This window comes from Triplophysa rosa, linkage group LG4 (assembly GCF_024868665.1).
Source record: "Triplophysa rosa linkage group LG4, Trosa_1v2, whole genome shotgun sequence".
Classification (NCBI taxonomy): Eukaryota; Metazoa; Chordata; class Actinopteri; order Cypriniformes; family Nemacheilidae; genus Triplophysa; species Triplophysa rosa.
In genome coordinates this window covers 28,408,358-28,432,877 of record NC_079893.1, presented here as the reverse complement: position 1 = coordinate 28,432,877, position 24,520 = coordinate 28,408,358, and the positions used below count along the sequence as shown (strand labels likewise).

The window sequence follows — 24,520 nt, the reverse complement described above, 5'->3', positions numbered from 1 at the left end:
CAACGCTATTCTCCTACAACAACAAATAATAATATTTACACCATACATACCTTGGTCCAATTGAGTTTTATTTGCAACAGTAAGACAACACACTGCTTCTACATTGATAACAATAAGCTGTCATCAACATACAGTATATACTTCTCAAGTTGTAATATATTATACTCCATTCAAAGATTTAAACATAGACACATATATTACTGTTGAATCTATGGGAGTCTGCGCATTAAAAAATAATGAAGGTGGGGCAAATCTCCTGGTTTTAAATGTACCGTGTGCATGATAAGAGACAGGGGCTGGGGGTTGGGGGCGGAAGGGAGGTTAGAAGAGAAAGAGAAGAGGTAACAGAAGTTAACAGACACGTGACCATGACCTCTTGTATTGTCCGAAATATTCTTCAGGAGGTTTGGAAAAGTGACCCAGCAAACAGAAATACACTCAAATATACACACATTCACAGAAAAAACAAGTAGTGAAGTAACTTGCTGGATCCACCAAAGCTGGAATCACCCCGGTATCTCACTAGCACAGCAGTGGAATATTAATGTGTGTATTGGATTCCTGAATAGAAACACACAAATTCAACGATACAGACCCCCGGCTAATGTCGAAATCCAAACAGCATCTTTCTCAGGCTCAGTAGTGCGATAATTGGGGTGCAAACATACAAAAACACATTTTATCAGAATATGTAAAAACAATGGACTCTTCAACGTATTTGGAGATAGTAATGGCTGCATATGGGTTAAACATCCCTTTTCCACTTCATTTAAGATTGTTGAACAGATGTTAAAACAGCTTTGCAAACCTGTAACTCTTGCGGTTGTTTTTTCCAAACAAGCAAATCAAATAAGCAAACAACAGCCAAACTATTAACTGAGATTTCTCATGTTTACAAACATGATGACAGTGTTTATCACTAATGCATAACAACAGCAAAGAATAAAAAATAAACATCAATGAATAGCAAAGCGTGAACTCATTAGTAACGCAGTATAAAACTTAAAATATAGCACTAGAGTTTACATTGGGATGTAACAAAATAAAACAAATTGGGGCGAATTTAAGAATTTCTTAAGAAAATGATAGATTTGATGAATTATTGCTAAAATTCAATTGATGCAAGTTCATTCTTAGGCCTCTTACGGTCATGTTTAGGAGTGTTATATAGGAAAAAAACCTGTACTGGTCCCTCAAGAGAAAACCCTTTTCATCATTCTAATAGCCTCTCAGATGCGCTCCATTCTCAACAAAAAAAATAAAATAAAAGTCACATAAAAAAAGAAACATCAAATAGTGAAAAACAAACGCAATCATTTTCCTCCTGTATTTTCATCTCGCATATATTAAAATAACATCGCAGTTTGTAGCCGGATCTAACCGCATCCCTTCTAAGACTTTTTCTCAAATTCTCAAAACTTTATATGCAACTTAATAAAACGGTTCAAATGTCGCCGATATGTTTCAGTAAAAACAGATGAAAACAAGGAAATGAACTGGTCATGAAATGAGAAATTCATGGTTTTAGTTTTTAGTGTTGATGACTAAATGATGGAATAAAATGTTGCTAGTAAGACTTAAGGATGAATCTCACAAAAAACAATCCAAGTATAATAATAAAATATGACTTTTTCAATTCAAATGTATACTTATTTTCTGCCCTAACTGTAATATATCTAAACAGTTTAGATTTTTTTTGTAATTCCTTCTCAATGGTAATTAAATTCTCACTACTGTAATACAACACATTTATATTTACAGTATTACTGTAAATCAAACTGTAATTCATTAAAGGCAGTACTTAAAATACCACCATTACATTCTTTACAATCTTTATATCATTTGTTTCACATTGAATTCTTTTGTAGTAAAACTTTTGTGAGATTCACCCATAATAAGACTGTCAATGGAATGGCACTTGGAATCATTAGAATGATTCTGCGCAATAAAAAAAAAAAACTGGCAAATTGAACTCCAGTTTCCGACTCGGTTATGACCACGTTCGACTCCTTTAAGACTTACAGCATCCTGAGACAGACATCCTTCACATCATTATAGACTGAAACATTTCCTCCACAGCACATCCTTCATTTACACTCACACACTAGACTTGTACCAAAGACGATAAAAATCTGATCCGGATCGCAGACTGTTGCAGACTTCCGCAGACGTTCACGTGAAAAACACATACACGCTTTGGGGTTCACGATGCTGGGCAGAATGGGATTGTCACGTTAGGCTGGTGGACTTTCACCACAGAGGAGCAGCGATTATGGGATTTGGAGGTCAGAAGGTCAAGTCGAACAATGCGGGTCAGGGTTCGTCGAAGAGCTGAAGGTCCAGTCGGACCACGATCTCGCCCGTGGGGACTTCGTGTAATAGCAGACGCTTGGTGATGGGGCCTTTGGAGCCCTGGTCCTTCTTGATGTCGGCCAGCCGAATCTCCGTTCTGCCCAAGAAATCTATCAGGAGAAAGAACCGAGTTGTGATTTTATCTTGTAAACTTAAAATAAAAAAAAACAAATGCAACTTTTCTGCAGGGGTTATGTAAACGTATGCACCATACTGTATGTAAACGTTTGTACGTAAGAGTATGTGATGTGAAAGTATACATGCCATTTGAAAGTACGCACTAGTAATAGTATACTAACCGTCCGGGGAGAACTGATCCCTTTCGAACACAGTGACACACAGCACGTCCTGCTCCAGGTCTTTGATGAAGAACTGGCAGTTTGAGTTCCATTTGGGGTTCAGAGTGTCCTGCAGCGTCTTCGTGACGTGGCACTGAGAGCCCATGGTCACCTCACAGTATGGGTTACTCTTACCTGCACACACAAACACACAGTACACAATGAAAATACAGCCGTGGAATTTTCTTTTTCAGCATTTAAAGATGTTTTGTGGTCATTTCAGTCCAGTATCAATTTCAACAAAATCAAACATCAGGGGTGACAAAGTCATCCAACAGCAATGACTGACAGCATGACAAGACATGAAAACTGTGATAAAAAACCAGGTTATCACATAATTTTTTCCCCCCAAAATAGATGTATAAATATTACAGTTGTATTGCTTAAAAGTGAATGTGAACTTGTTTTCTGTGCATTATTTGAGGTCTGAAAAAATACAGAGCATTTATCTGTTCTGCATTATGACCGGTTTCTCCAGTTTTCATTTTTTGCAAAATTTTGTCAACGCAAATAGAAACGATTTTATTTGAAATTTAGGAGAAATATTGTTAGTAGTTCACAGAATGAAACAAAAATGATAATTTTACCTAAACACATAGGTAAAATACACAGTAAATTCAGAAAAACTGAAAATAATTTTGACATGGTCTCTTATTTTTTCAACGGCTATATGGTTGATGGTTCCAAGATGCTCACAGCCCAGTAAAATTATGCTAAATGTATTAACATAATATTTTGTTCTGGTCCTCAAATTTGATTAGACTAGAAACTTCCAACAGTACTGAAACGTACACTACTTGCAGTACTCATTTTTATAGACTGCTATTTAGGTTTAATTATTTAAGTTTTTATTTTCAGTTAATAAATTTAGTCAACTTTTTTTGGTTTATTACCAAGGCAACATTTTTTTTCAAATAATATTTAAGCTGATATTTGATTTGATTTCAATTAACAGAAATGTTTTCATACATTTAGTAAACTATAATAAGCGTGTCAGGTTTTGCCTTCCTGCAGTAACTCCTGCCTTTTTTAACATACCTGCAGTTTTATTTACCAGTGTTATTTACACATACCATTTGAGCGACAGGGCTTTAACTCAATGCCTTCAACAATGTTCACCATCAGCCGTCCAATCCCTGTGGCCCTCTGTGACCTCACTGCAAACATCATATTAACACAGACACAGTGTTAAGCCAATGCACATCCATAGCTTTATTAACACAGTGAGGTGTGTGTAAGATTCGTGAGACAGACCCAGGTAGGCTTTCTCTCTTTTCTTCTTCTCCGTTTCGATGAAGAGCTCAGAGGCAGCTTTGATCTTCTGTACCCATGCCGTCCTGCAGAAAAAAAGTGCGATGAGAGTGTCTGCACCATGTGTGCACTTATGACATATTTTGTCAATTTGTCTCATTTCACAGTTTCATATTTTAATTAAAACTTTGGACGGTAGTGTATATTGTGATTTATGGCGTGGATGTGTGTAGAGTATAATACCGTTCATTTATGCTCTCAGCACGTATAGTGTAGACCCTGTCAATGTGAGATATGTGGAATATGGGTTCATCTCCCGAAGGATCGGTAGGGAGCTTCACCAACACCTCGTTCAGAAAGATGGGCTGCAGACGTCAACATTACAGATCAACGACAGATGGTCAAAAGAGCTCAAATGTAGTAAGATCCGTAAGGACGCCTCACCGTTTTGTACATGCGATACTGCAGGTGGGACTTGGCACTGAAGACCTTGTCGTTTCCAGACGAGCCCAGAGGTTTGATGATCTGCGTGAGGAGCAGGAAGTCGTTAAACAGAAAGCCGTAAAGCTCCTTGTTGCTCTTGGCTTTGTACAGTTTGCCACTGTGCAGGAACTTTCGAGGTCCCAGGCAGTTTGTAACAGAGTTGAACACAAGTTGCTGTGCAGAGAGAGAAAAACAGAGCTTGTTGTAAAACTATTTTCCTTTAGACTGCGTGTACGTGCTAAGCTTGTTGTCGTCGTACCTCCGACAGTCCCTCACACTGCACATGCGCCTGGATCCACTCCAGCCGGTCCGAGTTTTCTTTCTCACGCACGCCTTCGTTGACCTGCGAGCACAGCTCCTCGGCCTTCTCCAGCGCTAGACGCAGGTGACTGTGGTCCGGATGGCTCTCTGGAGTATTCTCTATAATCTGCGTGAGGGCAGGGAGGAGATGTGAGACGAAGGTTCTGCGTTTGATCTAATGATCAGAGAGTAGTCGGATGACGGACGTGTACGTACGTTTTTGATGATGAGAGGGTAGCGGGTGACTCTCTGCATGGGTTTGAGGAGGAAACTGGACAGGGGCATTCCCTTACAGCGAGGGTCCATCGCCAACCTCTGTAGAATATACGATTCATTAATGTCTGTGGTGTCTATTAAAAGAAACAACTCAAAAAACTTGCTTAGTAAAACAAGTATTTGTACTTAGGGTAAACAATTCAATGAAACTTTTAATAATCAGAAAAAATATATGAAAAGTCGGCACACCAGAGCTCCAAAAATATATAAAAAAAATAATTCTGATGAAACATTACACGTTTTGTGAAAGTCTATAATTTAAAAAAATATATTTTTCTGATGTGATTTGTTTTGGTCAACAGTTGATGTGCGTGCTTTTTGTTGTATTTTTAATAATAAAAGTATGATTTTTATATATTATTTAATATATTATTGTTTTTATTATAAAAAATTACCATTAAACTTTTAATATATTCTAATATATATATTTGTTTTTTTTAAATATTATTATTATTATCATTTAAATATTAAAACATTTTTAGTGATGACATGACCACAGTTTTTCAATATTTTAGGAAATAAAATAATCTCTGATTTCAGTTCCACTATACTCGAACATCTGTAAGTTTTTCCTAAGCATCTTTCTTCAGAAGAGAGATGCAATTGTGTCTGTAGCTCAAAGGTTCAGGAACTACAAATATTTGATCATGGTCATGGCATTTTCACGACGGTTTGCATTGAAAACGATTAACAAGCACAGTACGGTATAACATTTCATCACAGACAGTCTCACCTTGACAAACTCTTTGAATTCGGGCACCTCGTCTGTTTTCTGCTGGATGAGGGTGGCGCCGTTGAGCTGGCAGCTGCAGAAGCGGATGTACGGCTGCATGTGAGGAAGCTGAGCTGTCAGGATGTCACCAATCATCTTCACCGGCATGCGCTCGCCCGACATCTTCTTCCTCACACGCAACGCCCTGGAGACAGCAGAGGGATATTACAGGAAATGTAATGACAGGGTGTCACGTCCCGTTTATTTCTACAGTCATCTCTGTAATCGAGCTATGAAGTGTGAATGTTAATGACCTGACACGCTTCATTACTTGAATAAATACTCTGACGTACTGCATTCTCATTAATGGCTATGGAGCAATTTCCATTACAGGTTAAAGGAGGATTATACAGTAGGCAGGGGTTAGTTCACTGCATTGTGAATAATGATGATCTCTTTCAGAGGACAGGGTTACATTATTGACCAGAAGGTGGCGTACTTGAGGAGTTTAATGTTGCACATGATCAGTTCTTTCCAGTTGACGAAGATCATGGCCACCTCCTTCTCCGTCAACACTTCAGACTCCAGCAGAGGCTTCTGAAAGGTCTGGAAAAAAAACAATCACTTAAATATTATTTTTTTGTAAAATAACACAAATTTTAGTAGTTGTCCAGAATTACACGTTCAATGTCAAAACGTGCTTTATTACTGAATGTGCACTTTAATTTATACTCATTGAATTATTAGCACAAAAGATCATAGAATCTGCTTAATCTTTTACCTTTTTATGAAATATTTTGAAAAAAATATTCTATTGTATTATATGCATAATGTTTTTTATTACGCCCCGTGACCTTGTCAACAAATAAACTTTACACTTTGAAGGATGAAAGAGCCCTTTTAAGGACCAAGGTTTTTTTGTTTTATGACATTATTTTGATGACAATTAATCTTAACGGCATTCCCGTTGTCGTCCACGAATGTGTTTATGTCATTAAAATAATAGTCATCCTATACTCATAAACTGTAGATAGAATACATTAAATGTCACCTTACCAGTTTTATCTAGCTTGACTTTACTGAACATTCTCTAGACACCCATCACTAATGTTCGCCAAGTTATATGCATGTTCAACTAAAATCTCCTGCTTTTTTTTTTTACCTCAGTGACCAGTTGCAGGTCATTGACATAGTTCTCCTCTGTAACAATAAGTTCATGTATGTAGCCCTGCCTCTTCCTTTCCGTCGGGGTCAGCATGTCGAGGAGGTGCAGGTCCGCACACCCTGCGGAATGCACAGACAATCCAAATTCACACGCTTACGGTAATAATTCAACGACGACATTGTGTGTTAATGCAGATGTAAATGAAGTAGATGAAAACAAGCACAAAATGACTCACTTTAGAACATTTGCGAAATAAATACGATGCATGAATTTTTAACTTTTAACTTCCCTGTGCATTTTAAGTACGAAATTGAAAAGGCAAATAAAATAAAACACGACGGGGTAATCGGGAGTTTATCGCACAAATAATAAAGGTTTCACAATATATCGGTACTGACAATAATGATGATATTAATAACCATGATTATCGATATTGTGTTAACGCTACACATTATTCTATTGTCAAATTATCTGGCCATAATGCCAACGTAGTAGATGTTGGTTTTGCACACGTTTAACATTTTGCCTTTAGTGTGCGATTCATTGGCCAAAAAACAAGAAAGAACCAAATTCAAGATGAATTTGACAGCATTCACATTTTTTCAAATCAAATACTGTATATTTTTATAGATATTGCAATAATATCATAATCGTGAGTGGCCATAATAATCATATTGTAAAAAATCTGATCTAGTTGTACATAAAATTGTTCATACAGTAAGTTTTGAACCACAATGTGATACAAGAGCGATGCAGTAGGAGAAACTAGCACAAATATCTGTTGCTTGGAACAATTATGTTATTATAAAATAAATATCCAACAACAGTGCCACATCAGAAGCAAGTACTCTAGACATCTGTGTAATAAAGCAAATTATTTCCTTTCTTTATTAGTACTCATTTCTCATCATGAAAACGCATGCACATTGTTCCAGGAATTTCCTTACACTTGCTGTACATTCAAAAACGCTGAGCAGTTTGATCAACACGTGACTGAAAATAACCCAACAAGTCTGCATTTTCCAAGGAGCTCTTTAATGGTTACACATCATTTTTTTCTTATAAAGATGGTATGACACTTTCTTTAAAGCTAGGAATTATTATATATAGTCGAGTTTGTAACTGTACATTCATTTAATGTTTGATAAAATGCTTTGATAAACACATACAATGGTAAATGTTTTGGACACCGTTGCGAGAGATTCAAAACAGATGCATTATACAGTACTGCAGATGTCGGATGGTAATGAAGCGTTTGTGCTTCTGTAGTCTGAGGATGGTTGTTTCGTTTAAACAAAAATAAACCCGTCCAATAGACTGATCAGAAATATGATTGACAGTCCGTTCCGCCAATAATAAAGCAGCAATACTTTCATGCGGTGGAACCAATAAAGAACCACACAGATATGAAATGAACGAATCATAAGAGAAATGAATGTGTACAATACTGTTTCGAGGCAGATAAAACAAAATAAAATCAGAGCTCACGTGTTAACATGTCAGTAAAATATTGTAGGAGCATAAATTAAATCCACACCTTTTCTAAACAAACCATTGGATGATCTAATGGCCGTAAGGCTATCTTCAGGGCTTTTATGCTCTGAACCAAAGTTTCAAGTTAAAAAAATGTCCAGTCTTTCTTGTTGCACTTGTAAACGTCTATTTATTTATAAGCATTTGAGATTAGGATGCTATTAAGCTTCTAATCAGTACATTACTCTTCTCCTTAATGCTGCTCAGTTCAATAGTTGCGGTCGAAGCGTGACAAAACCCAACTTAAAGATTCATTTTCATGGAATTTGGACTTTTCCAGTAAAGGTGGGCATACATACTAGTGGCTGGCTTTTTTTTTTACATTATTATGCATAACTTTTTGATCGATATAAAAATAGTGAGTTGTTATATAAGGAACAACTTGAAATATAGTGTTCTTCAAATAAACGTCAACATTTCAAAAATAACTGCGAATTCATTCAACACAAGGACAGTAAACGAGATTAAAGAATACAAAAGCATTCATTCATCTACATGGGAAATACAATTACGGAAATGAACGTTTAATGCTCACAAAACCCCAGTCGTCCCGTTGACCCTTCACACTCCCGTGTGTACGCACATCTGTCTATGTACCATTATCCTCAAGTGGCAGTTGTGCAGTTTTTTTTGGTTTGCAACACCAATTGTCAACCCCGTCACACAGACATCATGAAGCAAACATTGAAAACTAAAAATAACAAAAACACAACACAAGAGACTACCAAACTATTCGTCCACTGTTTTGGTATGAACATGTAACAAACAATGACACAGAGGCATGTGATTGGACAGAATGAACGGAAGTGTCCATGCCGTCCGTCAAATTGACTGACAGCACCTTTATGTTCTGGAAGGGAGGGGTAGGGGTGTTCTGGATGACACACGAAAGTATTCTACATGAGGTCCACAAACATGGACTCAATTTCTTTAAAACAGACAGTTCATCCACAAATGAAAATTCTGTCGTGTTTTTCATTTTTGGGTAAACTACTCCTTTAAAGAAATCCCTTAATTTCAGACATAATCTGGCATTCAAAATGAAAAACTATGACATACAACACACACTTTGATATTGGAATTGGTTGGATATGCAGTACACATCGCCGTCTCAATTCCACACATTAATGAGTTTGCCATGACACTAACAAGTTATGACACGCTTGTTTCTGCACCCCGGTTACGTCATGACTCATGAATAGTGGGTCATTCTGTAGTGCTATGGTCCAATGAGGAATCGAGGGGGTGGGGCCTGAAGAAGCGGTAAGCACTGGTCAGATGGAGCGGTGGAACTTAACACTGAATGCAAGCGTTCCGATTGGTCGGATTTGTACCTACGGAGGCGGGGCTTTGGGACTAGATCACAGAAAGCCACAAAAGGACCCACTATCCAGCACTTTCATTTGATTAGTGCATTGAATTCATCATACAAATTCAGTGTGAATGATTAATTTCATGAATTTGTAAACAAAAAAGGAAAGCAATCCTTCAAATGTTAGGCATTCTTGTTTATTTAATTGCTTTAATGCGAAGGAGGCCGGCTGGCAATTTTTGGCGAGCGTCTACGGTTCGGAATATTGAGGTTAACGACTGCTCTCTGTAGCATTCGTCTCTTCTGGCCACAAAGCCAGCTGGGGGCAGTCACATGATCAATGTTCCATCTCCCATCATCCCGCTGGGCACAGTTTAAGGGATAGTGGGTCGCTTTGAGGACTTTCAAGGCTGAGTGGGATATGGGCAACATAACAGTCCTAGAAAGAGGAAAACACAGCACATAAGCAAATAAAAGGAAAAAAAGAAAAAGGAAACACAATGTGCAAAAATCTTTACGAGCTAGGAGAACTAAATGGACTCTGCAAGACACTTTTTACAGGACGCCACAATGACAAGGACACTAGCATGCAGGCAAAGAGAAAGAGATGAGGTCGTTCTACGTAATGCTCTACGACATGGAGGTGACAGGTTGCTTGGAGACAGGAAGGGGAGGGGCTTCAGTGTGGCGGAGGATAAGGACTCACCATGAGGTAAGTCTAACAAAAGGTTTACTAAAGCTTACTTTGAGAAGGTCCTCAAAGACCATTACGGAAATATTATATGTCCATTTAACTGGAGAATATTTGTGATGCTTCAAGCCAAATGCTTTACTTGGAAGATGCTCTCAACGGGGAAACTGAAATTCTGAATTTACCACTGGGCTAGATAGAGCGCATGTTTAACAGAGAGAGGAAAAGAGTCTGGACTCACATTGTTGGCTGGGGTCGGTGTCGGTGGTCAGCTTGACGTAGTTTGACGGGAAAAGGCCGACAGAACCGTTCAGCTCCCCTTTCCACCAATCGGGATCCTCTCTGCTCAACACGTTGATGAGTTGGCCCTTGCTGAAAGGCAGCTCGTCGTCGTTCTGAGCTATGTAGTCATACATGCCAATCACTTGGCACACTGTGGTATGAAAACGCGAATGAAAAATAAGTGTGGCGACAGCAAGCTGCAATGCAAACTTTTTCTAATCATCATTTCACTTCAAAAGACACAAAGACAAGAGTGCACTAAAAGTTCTCGGACTTGTACCTGCGTTGGGTGCTGGCAGCTTGGGTGGGATGGGCTCTGTGGGGGTCTTACTGGTGCTGGGGCTCAATAATTTAACATAATTAGCTGGAAACCAGCCAATCTGACGCTTTTTTCCTCTTGCCTACAGAAAACAAGAGCAGTAGGTTGAAACGACATTTACACAGACAATTTCAGCTTTGTCTAAATAAGAAAATATATATCAAGATTATGTCTTCACAAGCACTACAAAACACCACTAATATCATATTATTCACTCAGATTTCAATAAAGTAGAATGACCAAAAAGAACCAAACAGATGCCGTTTCTATACCACATTATATAAAATAAAATACACCCGCCAAAAAAATTAAATACAATATTTCTCCCAAATTTCATGTCAAATTATTGTTTCTATTTGCAGAAAATAAAAACTGGAGAAAATAACAGAAAAGATGTCTTTTTTCAGACCTCAAATACTGCGAAGAAAACAAGTTCATATTCACTTTTAAGCAATACAACAGTAATAATTATATAGCAAAAGTTTAAAAATATTTTTTAATGCGATAACCTGGATTTTTATCACAGTTTTCATGTGTCTTGTCATTCACATTGCTGTTGGATGACTTTATGTCACTCCTGAGGTTTGATTTTGTTGAAATTCAACAGACACTGGACTGGAATGACCACAGTATATCTAGAAATGCTGATTACATGAAAATTTGTAACGATCTCTTCATTTTTCAGGGTATATACAGGAATCATGGAGTTAAATGTAATACTTACTAAGACCTTTTTTAAGACTTTAAGAATATTTTAAGACCTCATCGCCACTTCAAGTTTTAACCGGTAACATTGGCGACACTTTAACTTACATTTACTATATACTGATTGTAAGATAGCACAACTTAACAGTCTTAGTTTGTTATAACTCCTTATTAATGCAACATAAATCAGAAGGGTGGGAACAAAGCACATGAGAATTAATGGACTACTTGCACGTAGCCTCGTGATGTACTTCCGCCTTGAAATCGTAAGGCTCACTAGGTTCCGGTTATGTTTTTACAATGGGCCGTTGCTCCCTGTAAAACCTTAACGGTTAAAAATAAGATTTTTACGTACATACATTATCAGCGACATAAGAAGAAATATTCTAAACATCACTAGGTGCATAATCTTCAAAAGATCTGAGAAAGCAATGGCTGGTGATCACTTTTTCTCCTCACACACAGCTCCGACATTTTAAGTCCCAGTAAAATAAAAAATGAAATTTCTCCTTTGAAATTCCTGTTCACTTGGAAATGCGTCAGAATACGGAAGTAAAAACGATCGCAACTTCCGGTTCACGGGGACTTTAACCACAGAACGCAAATCACAGAAGGCTGAAGGAGACTAACAGGGAATCATAGCAGCACTGTTTGGATTAAACGACTACAGACTTCAAATACTGCAGCATTTCAGGCATGAGAGAGCAGGGACCTGACGAACACACGCTTTTATTAAATGTTTGGATCACTATGTTGGGTCGTTTTTTTATTGACAAATGTAATGCTATCAATGTAAATGCAAGTAAATGCAATTGTTTGTCAATAGCTATAGGCATATGTAAAAAGTGTAGTTATAACGTTTAAGGATAAATTCCACACAAAATTTGCGCAGTTAATGTATTTATTTGGCGTTAAATCTGCACATTGCAATTTTAAAATACTCATATTTTTTAACGTCTCTAATTAATTTAAAATCCACATAGAACATTTAACTATTATTGTATGGTGTCATTTTATAGTCGGTAAAATGTATGAAATATAATCTATGAATGAGACTAACAACGTTTAGGAAAGCGATGGACTGCTGCAGGGTGCATACAACGGCTTTATTATTCAGGAGAACGTGTGTGAGTGTACGTTTATAAAATATATTAGGATTATATTTAAGACCTGTCATAAAAACCCACACTAAAGCATGTTGACAGAATTTATTGTTTTTAATTAAGTGACCGGCCTAAAAATAGAAATAATCTACTATGATCTCCGCATGTATAGATACGCTGAACTCTGTTACCAGAAATGACTGAGCCGCATAAAGAAGACGTGTAAGTAGTCCATTGAGTGACTAACCCAAAGCAAGGTTTTTTTCTGTGGCTGTGGTAACATTAAACAAAGCAGACCTGAAGTTCTCCTTCCCACCATCCTCCCGGGTTTTTCTTTCGAATGAGAATGAGCTGTCCGGGTGCCAGAGTCAGCTGCTCCGCCCCTGTGGCAGTGTAAGGTGCGATGACCTGAGCGATCTCTGAAGACACAAGTGAAACAGTTATGAGAAAATACCAAGGTGCAAGCACAGGATTGATCTTCCATTCAAATATTTTAAAATCCTCTCATTTTGGTTTGAGGACGGTAAGTCAAATTTCTGATGTTTTTGATACAACCATGAAGTAAAAATGAGATCTTTTGTTGGAGGTTTCACGGATTTATTGGAGAATAAATTATTATTATTAATTATTATTATGTGGAAAACCATTCTCACCTGGTTTCTTCCCTAAACTTCCTGTTTTCCCAGCAGATCCCAAACCCTACGCAGAAAAAAAAAGAGCGCTGCTGATACTAAATTCAACAGTTCATTTGACTGCAATATCAATGCTCCATTCATGCTGTGCAAAAAAAGATGAATTCAACTAATTAAACATTTAAAACTGCTTAGTTGACTAACTTCTTTTACATGTTTTAATGAAAACTGTAAATCATGAAAACATTCAAATCACTAATACGCAATGCAGTTCTGATTTCCATAACTTCAGATTAGTTTAATTCTTTTTACACAATTAGGCAAAAATCAACCAATTTTTTTTCACATCAAACCACTGCTGATTTTATAGGTAAGCTTTAATCTGGTTCGCTACGCCATTACATCAGACTCATTAGGTTTGACGTAATTGGAGGGAAAGACTCCGGTCCTCCCGCCCACAGTGCCGGTCCACCAATCCCCGTCTTTCTTTGTGACTGTGATGACATCACCCTGCTGGAAGGTCAGGTCACCCTGCTCACTGCTTTCATATGTATACATGGCCACATACTCTGTGTTAACACACACAATGACAGACAGATTTATAAAGTGATTCAAATATTTACTGTGATTTTAAAAATTGAAACCCACCTTCTCCAAGATCTGTGGGTTTGTTCGGAGAGGGACTGGGTCTCTTAACACTAGGGGGGCTGTCAGAGGAGCCAGACTCAATACTGAAACAAAACAGCAATTACATACATATAATAGACATTCCTTACAAGCCTGACCAAAATTGGATGAACAATTTTAACAGAGGATCAGTTTTGTTCTGCATACAACTGCACCCAGTTCCACACCAACTATTGTATCCCATCACAGACACACACCTCATAGATTTCCGCACGGGCCCGGAGATGAGTTTGACGTAGGATTTTGGGAACCATCCTCTCTGCCCCTGTACCTCCCCGAACCACCACATATCCTGCTGCTCCAGCACGGTGATCACGTCGTTCTTATTGAAGTTCAGGTGATTGTCTTTCTTGGCTCTCCATGGGTACAGAGCCTGTGCCTGCAGACCCTCCACCTTCTCACCCTGAGAGGTCATGAAAGGAAATCAATCAATCACAAGCCAACCAATTAAAACTGCAAGTTTAAAAACGAATCATTTAGAAACAAGCTTGTTGTGAAAAATGTACTAAGATCGGAGAGCATTTCACACACATACCTGTCCGAGCACAGGTGAAGGTGAGGAGCCCGACAGCGTGGCAGGAGTGAAAGCCGAGCGCTGTCTCATCTGACCACCACTGGGCACAGATAGAGATGGCTGAGTGGGCTGGGTCGGCCATGCGTCCCACCCGTCACTTTCCTGCTTCTCTACAGCAGAGTTAGACGGCCACCTGAACAAAATTAAATTACCCATTTAAGTTACAAAAAAAAATGAACAGAAGAATGCAGATTTATGGGAAACAAGTCAAGTTACGTAGTGCTGAAATCTGCCCAGTTGCTGGATGTTGAGGAAGAGGAGGAGGCGGGGCCTCCTGGAGGGGCTGAAGAGGGCAGGGCTATCGATGCAGACTCTGTGGGAATTTGCTGTACGGGCGCGGCTGTGGTCGACGAAGAAGCGGATGACATACGGGTGCCTAATTTAGGGGTGGTGCTAGATGCAGCGCTGGCCCTCAGACTGAGAGGAACTTCAGATTCTGGGATCTTCTCAGCATAGTTGGCAGGAAACCAGCCAGTCTTCCCTTTAACCTCTCCTCCTAACCATCCGGGTTCACCCATCTGAGACTCATCCACCTGAGACCCAAAAGGAAGAGCGGATGAGAGACATACAAAAAGTCTGAAAGATCTCTGATGCGACTAATGAACAAACCCAGCCAACCACGACATGTTCACGTGAGGTACAAACATACAAACACATGAATTAAAATGCATGTGTCGCTGTATGTAATGCCAGAATGAAAAACTTGTTTTGTTGACCAAATACAGGAAGTGGAATAAATGGAGATGGCAGAGAACCCGAGACATCAATGAGCTTTGAGCAGGCCGATGCCAGAAAAGAATCAACAACAGACACAAACATGCAGCCACATAAGGCATAAAAGCAAACATTTTATAACCTTATTTCTAAAAACTGGAGTTGTCAATAACGGCATTCATAAAAGGAGAAAAAAAGAAACCTTCTCTGTTGAATTTATGAAGTTTGATGCGATACTGAAGCAAAACCTCTCTGTCACTGTCAGGCATTTCATTACCCAGTTTCTACCAACATACCGCCCAGACAAACAACACAGAGAACCGCTGAGACAGTCTAGAAACAAACACTGCCACTATAACCAAAAGCATTTTAATGTTGAACTCCAAGGCATCTAGTAGCTCCATTTCTTCACATAAATACTCCAAGCGTCTAACTAGGGATGTGTGTTTATAACAGAAACCAGATCGAGTGCTGAGAGGATGGATGAGGGGCAGAAAACTTACCCACTCCCCCTTCACCTTCAGGCAGAGTGAGCACAGGGAGGGACAGAGTCAGGGTCAAAGGTCAGTAACTGTGCGCTCAGGTGCACACCAAGACATGCACACACCCCAAATCCCACACTCTTGAGGACTGAGAGCAATCCTTGTGTTACACTAATAGAAAATGTAATACTCAGTTACTCTTCAATAACAAACTTAAGCAGTCGTCTTACCATCACTATATCTCCTGGATGAATGGTGATCTCATCGTGACTGCGAGCTTCAAAGGGGTACAGAGCTCTGTAGTAGACCACCTTCACCTTGTCCTGGTTAAAACCAGACACCGGGTGCTTTTCTACAATTTACAAACATGTGGATTTATGCAAGTGTCAGCTAAATCAGATCTGGTTCAACATCTGTAAATAATTCTTGATCTCATCTTACCAGTCATGGACCAGGGCGACGGGCCTTGCTGTGGTTTTCCCGGATGCGGCTGATGTGTGAAAAGCTTGGAGAGATTCTCTTGGATGTCGGCGCTGCTGTGGTTCTCCTCTACGCTGACTCGGCTCATCCAGGACTGGGGCGCAGGAGGAGTGGGAGCTCTTCCCAAACCATCGTCCCGCCACGCCGGGGACATGCCCTCATCCGGTGCCGACAACCTGGAGGAGAGAGAGAACGTGAGAATGTGAAGAGCTGAAGTTTATTACTACGGTTTATTAGTATCATAAAGATACACAAAGTACCTAGACTCTTGTAATTCTGTGGAGTTCCTGTCTTGGGATGGCTGGGGATGGATGTCTACCTCCAGATTCTTTTGTTTCTGCCTCTGCTGTTTGTTGTGGATTTCTCTCAGTTCCTGCAATGCATGATGGGATATAGGAGGACAGGTAAGGGGAGTATGGGGGCAATGGGGCTTCTTGTGCTAGCATTTCACTCTCACACTGATTCGACACGTTCGCAGTCGTTTCCTGCAAGCAGTCTGGAAAAATGTTTGCATGACTGACAGAGGTGAAGAGGGTTCTGACGTTTCTGGAAAAAGAGATTAAAGGCCCGTTCACACCAATGACAATAACTGGGAAGTCATCATTTTAAATGTAAGAGAGGAACAACACTGTTGGGATCACGCTGATAAGCGATAAAACATTGACAGCCAATCAAAAAGGTCAAATGCATTTAAAATGTAAAAGCTGATGTGGATTATCATTTCTTGGTGTTGACGCTAATATAGTTATCACTACTATTCTTGGTGTGAACTGGCCTTAAGCACTTTAGTGTTGCTTATATGTGACCATCTTGTTCAAATATCTGAAGTTAACTCGGATGTCACGTAACACGTTGGAAGGGGACTGCGGAAATATCAAAACGAGCAGACCGTTTCAGATGACCAATGGAACGACTGCTGCTTATGTGATGTCATATAAATCCACCAATAAGCAAGATGTTTGAGAAACCAACAGGATGTGGTTGAGACGTCAGGTGTTTGCTACAGATCTACTGCAAGCATAATTCTCAATATTTGTAAGTAAGCTTCTCTTCTCAGGCGTGTTTAGAGCTCAGTTTTGCCAGTGCGGGAACTGATTGAAAATTGATTCGTGCAAAGCTGAACGTATGTCAGATAAGTAAAATATTCAAGAAATCACTCCAAGCTGTTTGGTAACAGATGCAGACTCTAGAAAGAGAGAGTTAGCCATTTAAAACACACACACACACACACACACACACACACACACACACACACACACACACACGCACACACACTAAAGCAGTGTCAGTGTTTAGATTTCATGAACCAGACATGCATTTTTAATAAGTATGATTTTTTTTAACTTTACTTATTGAACACTGATTCTAACACCGTGTCTACACCGGGTGCGACGCAACACGGCACAATAAACGGCTTGTTCTTAATGGGTCTGTCGTGTTGCGTCACATCCAGTATGGACAAAATGTGAAATTATAATGGGTTTTAATGGGTTCTATAGTCTTCTTTTGTCGTGTCGAGTCGCGTCCGGTGTAGACACGGTGTAACACGTTTCAGGTTAAGATCCAACAAGATGAACATCCACAGCCGAATCATCGGAAGTTCTACAGGTATTGTGAATAGGGTTGGGCGATTTCTACCAAATTGGCATTGGACGATGTCTACACTCTACAGTGAAACCTCGCGATGGACGATGACATAGTAGTCTTCTTTAAACAAGCCGCGACGTTATGAAGTGAGGCGCGTCTAGGTGAGAGCTGCACAGAGAGAGACACGTCTTCTTTATACAACGCGAGCTGCGCAGACACGCGTCTTCTTTATACAGTTATAAAGTCAGGCGGGTCTGCGCAAGCTGAGCGTCTTTTTTAAACTGCGCGAGCTGGACAGTTATAAAGTCAGGCGCGTCTGATCTGTATTGTGTGAGTTTATATGCCCATTAAACCCTGTTTATATTTGTTTACAATGCACTTTGAAGCACAGAGCAGCGAGAGTCACGTGACGAAAGTGAATGGGACCGTTTTTCGATCCTGGGACCATATCAAGCAGGCTTCGCTCGGCGTTTTGATACCGATTTAAGAAGGGGGCAATTCCGACTATATTGCCATTAGAACCCCTGCCGCATGCAGTGAGCAGTGATCTTATCCACTTCTTCCATTTCACGTCTAACAGTAGCGATCTGTTTGCTGTGTGAGCTAGTGGCATGAGTCGCGCAGCGAAACAGCCAATCAGAGCAGAGCCTAACATTAATATTCATGACCCTTCCAAATAAGGTAATAACAGACCTTTTCATTCTAGGGACAAATCCTGGGGTTGTAAATGGACATGTAAAACCGTTTCTGGATCATTTTGGCACTTAATAAACCCACATACCTTCTATGTAGATATCAGAGAACGATATAACATATTGTTTCAATTAATTCATTGGCACCTTTAAAAGAAAGGGATTAAAAATGTACATCGGTATGTTTTTTAAAAAGATGATGTCCGGGTTCATGCTTGGGAAAGTCAAGCTTCATTGCTTTCAATTGTGTCTCATGGCTCGGGAAAAAAAGCAGCACAGTCAACTTGATCCATTAATGACACTGATCTAAGACCGGCTTTTCATTCTCACACCGCATCCTAACCAAACGCGACGAGATGAGATTCCTGCGTTAAGCAATTTGTTCGTCCATACCGAACGCGGAAAAGGGGCGGGACGCGACAATCAATCACAGCCAATCAGAACAGTTTTTCTCTGTCCACGCAGCCTCGCACGCTGCAGCTGAAGAGTGCACAAAGATAGATGCGTCCTGTTCTCATGACTTCAGTGATGCCTCACCGGACGCTATGCTATGATTTTAGAATCTAAACGTATGTAATCAAACGTATATAGCCTATCCTCAACCATGTTTGGCGATTAATATTCATGAGGTGCAGAATTTAGATCGAATGAGACCGTTGTGTGGGCGGAGCTGTCAGCCGCGACGTCGCAGAAATAGAAACGGCCGTTGCTCGTCGCGGCTGGTTAGGACAAAACCTCTGGTTAACAAGGAAATGATGCCTTTTATCGCGTGTCGCGTCGCGTCTGGTTAGGACGCGGTGTTAGATGGCAAACTTAACCATAACCCTGTACATCAGACACTGTAAAAGACAAAACCAGATTGCTCCTGTTATAATTATGAACCTCCTGCTCATTCAGTTGACAGATTCCACATCTTTATTTTGATCATGCTGTGTGATATTTACAAAAAAGAAATCACAAACTAAGCAGTATGAATTATTAAACAGCTTTGGACTGTAGAGCCAGAGCTCACAGAACGTAACTTTACTATCACAATTTAACACTAAATGATGCTTCTCGCTGGTTGGTCAATGGTTATTTAACATTTCGAGGTGACATGCTGTTTTGATGTTTCCAGTGTAGACACGGTCACTTAGAGCGCTTTTCCACCATCGCGCTGAACCGATCTAAGCACAGTCTGAAAGGATTACAGTTACAGTGCCTTGCAAAAGTATTCATCCGCCTTCATTTTATTCACATTTTGTTATGTTGCTGCCTAATCTTAAACTACTTTAAATGGGTTTTGTTTCCATTAATCTACACTCCATGCACAAGGATGTCAAAACAATGATCAAAATTTCATGATAATTATCTCTGTATTTTGTGCCGTTGAGCTTTTCTTCTACTGCCCCAGTCCCTGCAGCTGAAAAACACCCCCACATCATGATGCTGTTTCCACCACACTTTACTGTTGAGATGGTATTGTGCAGGTGTTAGGCAGTGCCTGGTTCGACAGGGCACGATTACTGTTCTCGGCTCGGACAACCATGCCGAATCGTGCTAATGAATGCGCTGAGACGTTATAGCTCAGTCTCTTGTGTTACCAAGGCAGCGCGTGACGCGTTTGCGTTTACATTGAAATGAAACCATTTATGTATCGGCTGGCATGGATCGGCACGGAGTGGAATGATTAAGCAACGAGAACGTTTCGGCGCGATGGTGGAAAAGCGCTCTTAGAAACCAGACTCAGATCAGAGTAAAAACAAGGAGTGGCTGTGCTCGGCCAGCTAGAAGTTTTAGAATAAGTACAGCACTGACGGGCTCTCAAAGGAAGCTGGAGTAGGTGCGATGAGACAGGGCGTGGTGTATTGTAAGTTCAAAGGTCACAGGGGAGAGGGAGGGATGACCTGAAAGTAGAAGTGTATATGCTTCAAACAGGCCAGCAGTGCTGCCAGACAGTCCAACAGCACCTCGTCCACAGAGCTCCCTGACTGCAAGAAACACAAAGCGACCCAAACGGTGAGGGTCAAAGGTCACACCACCACCCATCATCAGCATCATTGTTTGCACTCAGTCCTGATGCATATTCGAGCCTCTAAAAGTTATTAATCATCATTTCAAATACAGAGTGAAGCAGACAGCATTTGAACCCAAGCACAGCAGCCCCCCAACAATCCCCGTAATGGTTTAGTAAAGGGTTACAGTCAAGACGAGACACAACTGTAGGCGTGCTACTCCAACTTTCCCTCATAAAGGGCAGCAGAGAGCACAGTGCTGTAAGTAGGGGGTTTTAGTTTGTTGGTGGTAATTTTCTGAAGGGGTAACAGCATTTTCTGGTCGTCTACCTGTCGCCCCCTCTGCTCTTCAAATAGTAGCTCTGACTGCAGGTTCTCCATCCTGGCAGCGTGGGTCTGATAGAACAGTCCCAAGGACTGCGCCACCACGAATGTTGAAGCGGGGGTGCACGGATAAGCGGTGAACAAAAGGGCCAGCCAAGCCGTATAAACACGTTGGATGGGGCGGGAAAGGGTCGTCAGGATGAGGAAGACGAGGTACAGAGTGAGCAACAGTGAGAGATGTTGGTGTTCACTGTATGCAGGGTCCAAACTTGACATTTTGCCAGCTAATGGTGGGTGAACTGAGAATAGGTAATAGGGTAAATTTAGGTTCACTGGGACGCTTTTTGACATTAAACATCTCTAAAAAAACACAAATTTTGTTACTCACATTTTTGTTTAGATTGCGTAATGGGATTAGTTGTCCATAAAATAGTACAGATTTATTTACTTAAATGTATTTTTTATTTACTCGTCTTTGGCAAATATTAATTTTGGACCCTGTGAATATGTTTGTGTGGAAGACCAATATTCTCTCACAAAAAAGCAGCGCTCTCACTTTCAATGAATCTAACACATTCTCTTTCATTGACACAAAATGCTATTCAAAAAACAACAAAAATATCAACCGAATAAAGGTGAAAGAATAAAATGATCTAGGTAAAACTCGAAACCCTTGGTAGCTTCGGTACCTTTAGCTGTGTGTTGAAGGCGTCTATTTCAAGAAGTTTGGAGCGAGTCTCATTCTCCACAGCATCCAGTTGTTCTTTTAGCTGCTGTTTGGCCGACTCCTTCATTTCAATCGCTCTCTGAAGACCAGACAGAGAGTCTCCTACACAGCAATAAAGATAAAAACACGATTATAGATCATTCCTTAGCTCAAATCATACATGTACATTTAAGTACAGTCAAGCTGTACATTTTCTAAATATGCGTGTTCCCTGGGAATCGAACCCATGACCTTTGCATTGCTAATGCAATGTTCTACCAATTAATGGCAAAAAATTCTGCACTAGAATGAAGAACAGTTTCACTTTTTACTCTTTTACACTCATGTAAACACAAAGAAGCTTGTGGCAAGATAAAAACAATGGTGATTATGAAGCCTGTTAGCATGTTTTTAAGCATTATAAATACTGCATGTGTGTGTGGCTTGAATTTCTATCTGTTTGCAAACCAGAGGTTTGTTGGGCTGATCATCAACTTTAATGTCAGTGATTTATGCCAGTAAACCAGTGAGGCTATAACAATGAGCTATTTACATGCACAGTCTTACTCAGATTATGCTTAATAAGCTGGTAACAAGTAGGTCATGTAAACGCATAAAACGGTTTTCTTATATCGGGGAAAGCTCATAAACGGCGCAAGCAAAACCCGCTCGACAGAGGTAGTTTTTTGCCCATTACTCCGATTTCGCGCTGCATGTAAACGCCTTTACCGGTTTTCTCTCAGTTTTGTTTATGTGCGCATGTCTGACAGCGCAATAGTAAAAGTCCCAAACGGAAGTAATAGTAAAATATCGCATAAAAGTCCGCTCTCGAATCATGCAGTTGATGTAGAAACGTCAAAATGAAGCACTATTGTTGCATATGCAGGTACTGCGGACATGAGAAGAGATATAAAAATACAGCTTTTGACCGTTTTCCCGCTGCATCTTAAATTACTAAACAGACTTTCGACGATGACGTCACTGCACGTGAGAAACCCGGCAAGTCTCAAACTTGTAAACGCGGTTTTCTGCGTAGCCGGTTTATTACCATGCATGTAAACACGTGAAAACAGGTTTCTTTTTAAGCTGATTTTTGATAGATTTCCATTTATTTTGTGCACGTAAACACGCTCAATGATACAACACAAAAGCCCAGATGATGCTGCCCTGGGGTCTGTCTATACAGTCCTGCGTTAAAAGAAAGCAGTGCAGATCTTTAGAGCAATGATGAGGAAAGTGTTCTTACTGTGCAGACTGTTCTGCTGAACCTGCTTTAGCTGGTCATTCAGACACTGTTTATCAGGAATCAACCTGCTCAACCACTGCTGAGACTCCTGGGAGACAGAGAGAGAGAAACCCTTTATATAGAAATGATTTACACAGCACAACCCTTTCACACAGAGATCACTACAGTGGACAGCTACAGTATCTCTTCCAAAAACACAAAAACATCTCTTGGTATAATGCGTGTTAAAAAGTTTAAATCTTGTATTACATTTCCCAGCATCAGCACGCACGCACACACACTCACACACACACACACACAGACTGAGGACATAAATGCATAAAAGGGATAAATAAATGGATAGCTGTCACTGAGAGACATAAACCTGCAGCTGCTGTTGCAGGCTGGTGATCTCAGCGATGCGCAGTTCTCGCGTCTTATTGGTGCTCTCGATCTCATGTCTCTGAGATGAAAGGCGGAAACGGATGTCTTGCAGTTTACCCTCCAGCTGTGACTTTTTATCATTCTACAAAAACCAGGAGAGATGTCACAATTGTGTCAGTTTAGGTTAGCAGTACTATTTATTTTCTTTTTACACTCCCAAAGCATGACCAAACTTCAATATAAACTTTTACGTACAAGTAAAAATTCTATAAACGTCAAGCTAATGAGAAAGACGAGTTGTGAAGTGCATGTACCAGAGCCTCCAGCTCAAACTCCAGCGTTTTCTTGCGGGCTTTGAGCAGGACGATGTTCTCCTGCTCTCTGTTTCTCTGTGTGAGCAGTTCTTGTCTGCGTGTTCTCTCCCACTCCAACTGCCGCTGACGCTCCAACTCCCGCTTAGCAGCCTTCAAACACAGGAAGTGTTTACAAGCAGAAACGTGCACTTTTTTACTAAGTGTTTACAGTCATTTTCCAGTTCAAAAATGTGTAAGTATAAAGTGTATATAAGTTTTTCTCTCCTTACCTCCCTTCTCTCGATCTCCTTGCGCCTCTCCTCCTCTCTCTGCCTTTCCAGCTCCCTCTGTCTCTCCAGCTGTTTGTCCAGTTCATGCTGTCTGCGTCGCTCATGTTCCAGTCGTTCCCGCTCTTTCCTCTCCTGCTCCTCTTTCTCCAACGCCGCTAGCCTCTCCCTCTCTTTCCTTTGCTGCTCAAGCAGAGCCTGCCGACGCTTCTCCAGCTCCAGGTTTCCACGCTCAAAATTCTCACGTTTCTTATCCTCGAAAGTGACTGCGGGGGGAGACAAGTTTAAGACACACAACACTTACATGTAGCTGTTGCCACGCAACCATTGTAAAAATATCAACCCTTATGATCTCTGTACTGGTCATGAGACCGCCAATATTTTAGCAAGTGAATTTCTTTTATGCAAATACTAAGGATTGACCTGGTAGTTTTTTCTCTGGCTCGTTCTCCTCCTCCTCCGGCTCTTCTTGGGACCGTGGATCCGTCAAGTGCATGCTGGTCACAGACACTCCACTACCAGAACGCATTCGCCTACACCATGAAAAAAAACAGCTTACAACAAAAGCATTACACTTAAAAAACACCGAAGATTCTCGATAAACCAGTCAAACGCTGTGACCCTCAATATTAAGAAA

The 24,520-nt window shown here is 40.3% G+C and overlaps 1 protein-coding gene across 2 annotated transcripts in view; it reads right to left on the bottom strand.

The window, feature by feature from the left end:
* Positions 1-50: 50 nt before the first annotated feature.
* Positions 51-24,520, bottom strand: part of itsn1 (intersectin 1 (SH3 domain protein)) — a 42,906-nt gene continuing 18,436 nt past the window's right edge. Inside the window, exons 11-40 of one of the 2 annotated variants that reach the window (XM_057330810.1) lie at positions 24,307-24,416; positions 23,887-24,149; positions 23,618-23,767; positions 23,305-23,445; positions 22,941-23,028; positions 21,678-21,817; positions 16,652-16,764; positions 16,353-16,567; positions 16,142-16,263; positions 15,933-15,947; positions 14,932-15,248; positions 14,677-14,848; positions 14,339-14,544; positions 14,103-14,185; positions 13,857-14,023; positions 13,476-13,521; positions 13,120-13,241; positions 10,976-11,096; positions 10,655-10,846; positions 6,875-6,996; positions 6,212-6,318; positions 5,734-5,917; positions 4,941-5,039; positions 4,684-4,851; positions 4,386-4,598; positions 4,185-4,306; positions 3,945-4,027; positions 3,764-3,847; positions 2,652-2,825; positions 51-2,462 (exon numbers count right to left, since the gene is read on the bottom strand). In XM_057330810.1, coding sequence (XP_057186793.1) covers positions 2,314-2,462; positions 2,652-2,825; positions 3,764-3,847; positions 3,945-4,027; positions 4,185-4,306; positions 4,386-4,598; positions 4,684-4,851; positions 4,941-5,039; positions 5,734-5,917; positions 6,212-6,318; positions 6,875-6,996; positions 10,655-10,846; positions 10,976-11,096; positions 13,120-13,241; positions 13,476-13,521; positions 13,857-14,023; positions 14,103-14,185; positions 14,339-14,544; positions 14,677-14,848; positions 14,932-15,248; positions 15,933-15,947; positions 16,142-16,263; positions 16,353-16,567; positions 16,652-16,764; positions 21,678-21,817; positions 22,941-23,028; positions 23,305-23,445; positions 23,618-23,767; positions 23,887-24,149; positions 24,307-24,416 — 4,288 coding nt within the window. In that variant the 3' untranslated portion in view covers positions 51-2,313. The remainder of the gene's footprint in view (positions 2,463-2,651; positions 2,826-3,763; positions 3,848-3,944; positions 4,028-4,184; positions 4,307-4,385; positions 4,599-4,683; positions 4,852-4,940; positions 5,040-5,733; positions 5,918-6,211; positions 6,319-6,874; positions 6,997-10,654; positions 10,847-10,975; positions 11,097-13,119; positions 13,242-13,475; positions 13,522-13,856; positions 14,024-14,102; positions 14,186-14,338; positions 14,545-14,676; positions 14,849-14,931; positions 15,249-15,932; positions 15,948-16,141; positions 16,264-16,352; positions 16,568-16,651; positions 16,765-21,677; positions 21,818-22,940; positions 23,029-23,304; positions 23,446-23,617; positions 23,768-23,886; positions 24,150-24,306; positions 24,417-24,520) is intronic. The other variant, XM_057330812.1, reaches the window with a different exon arrangement.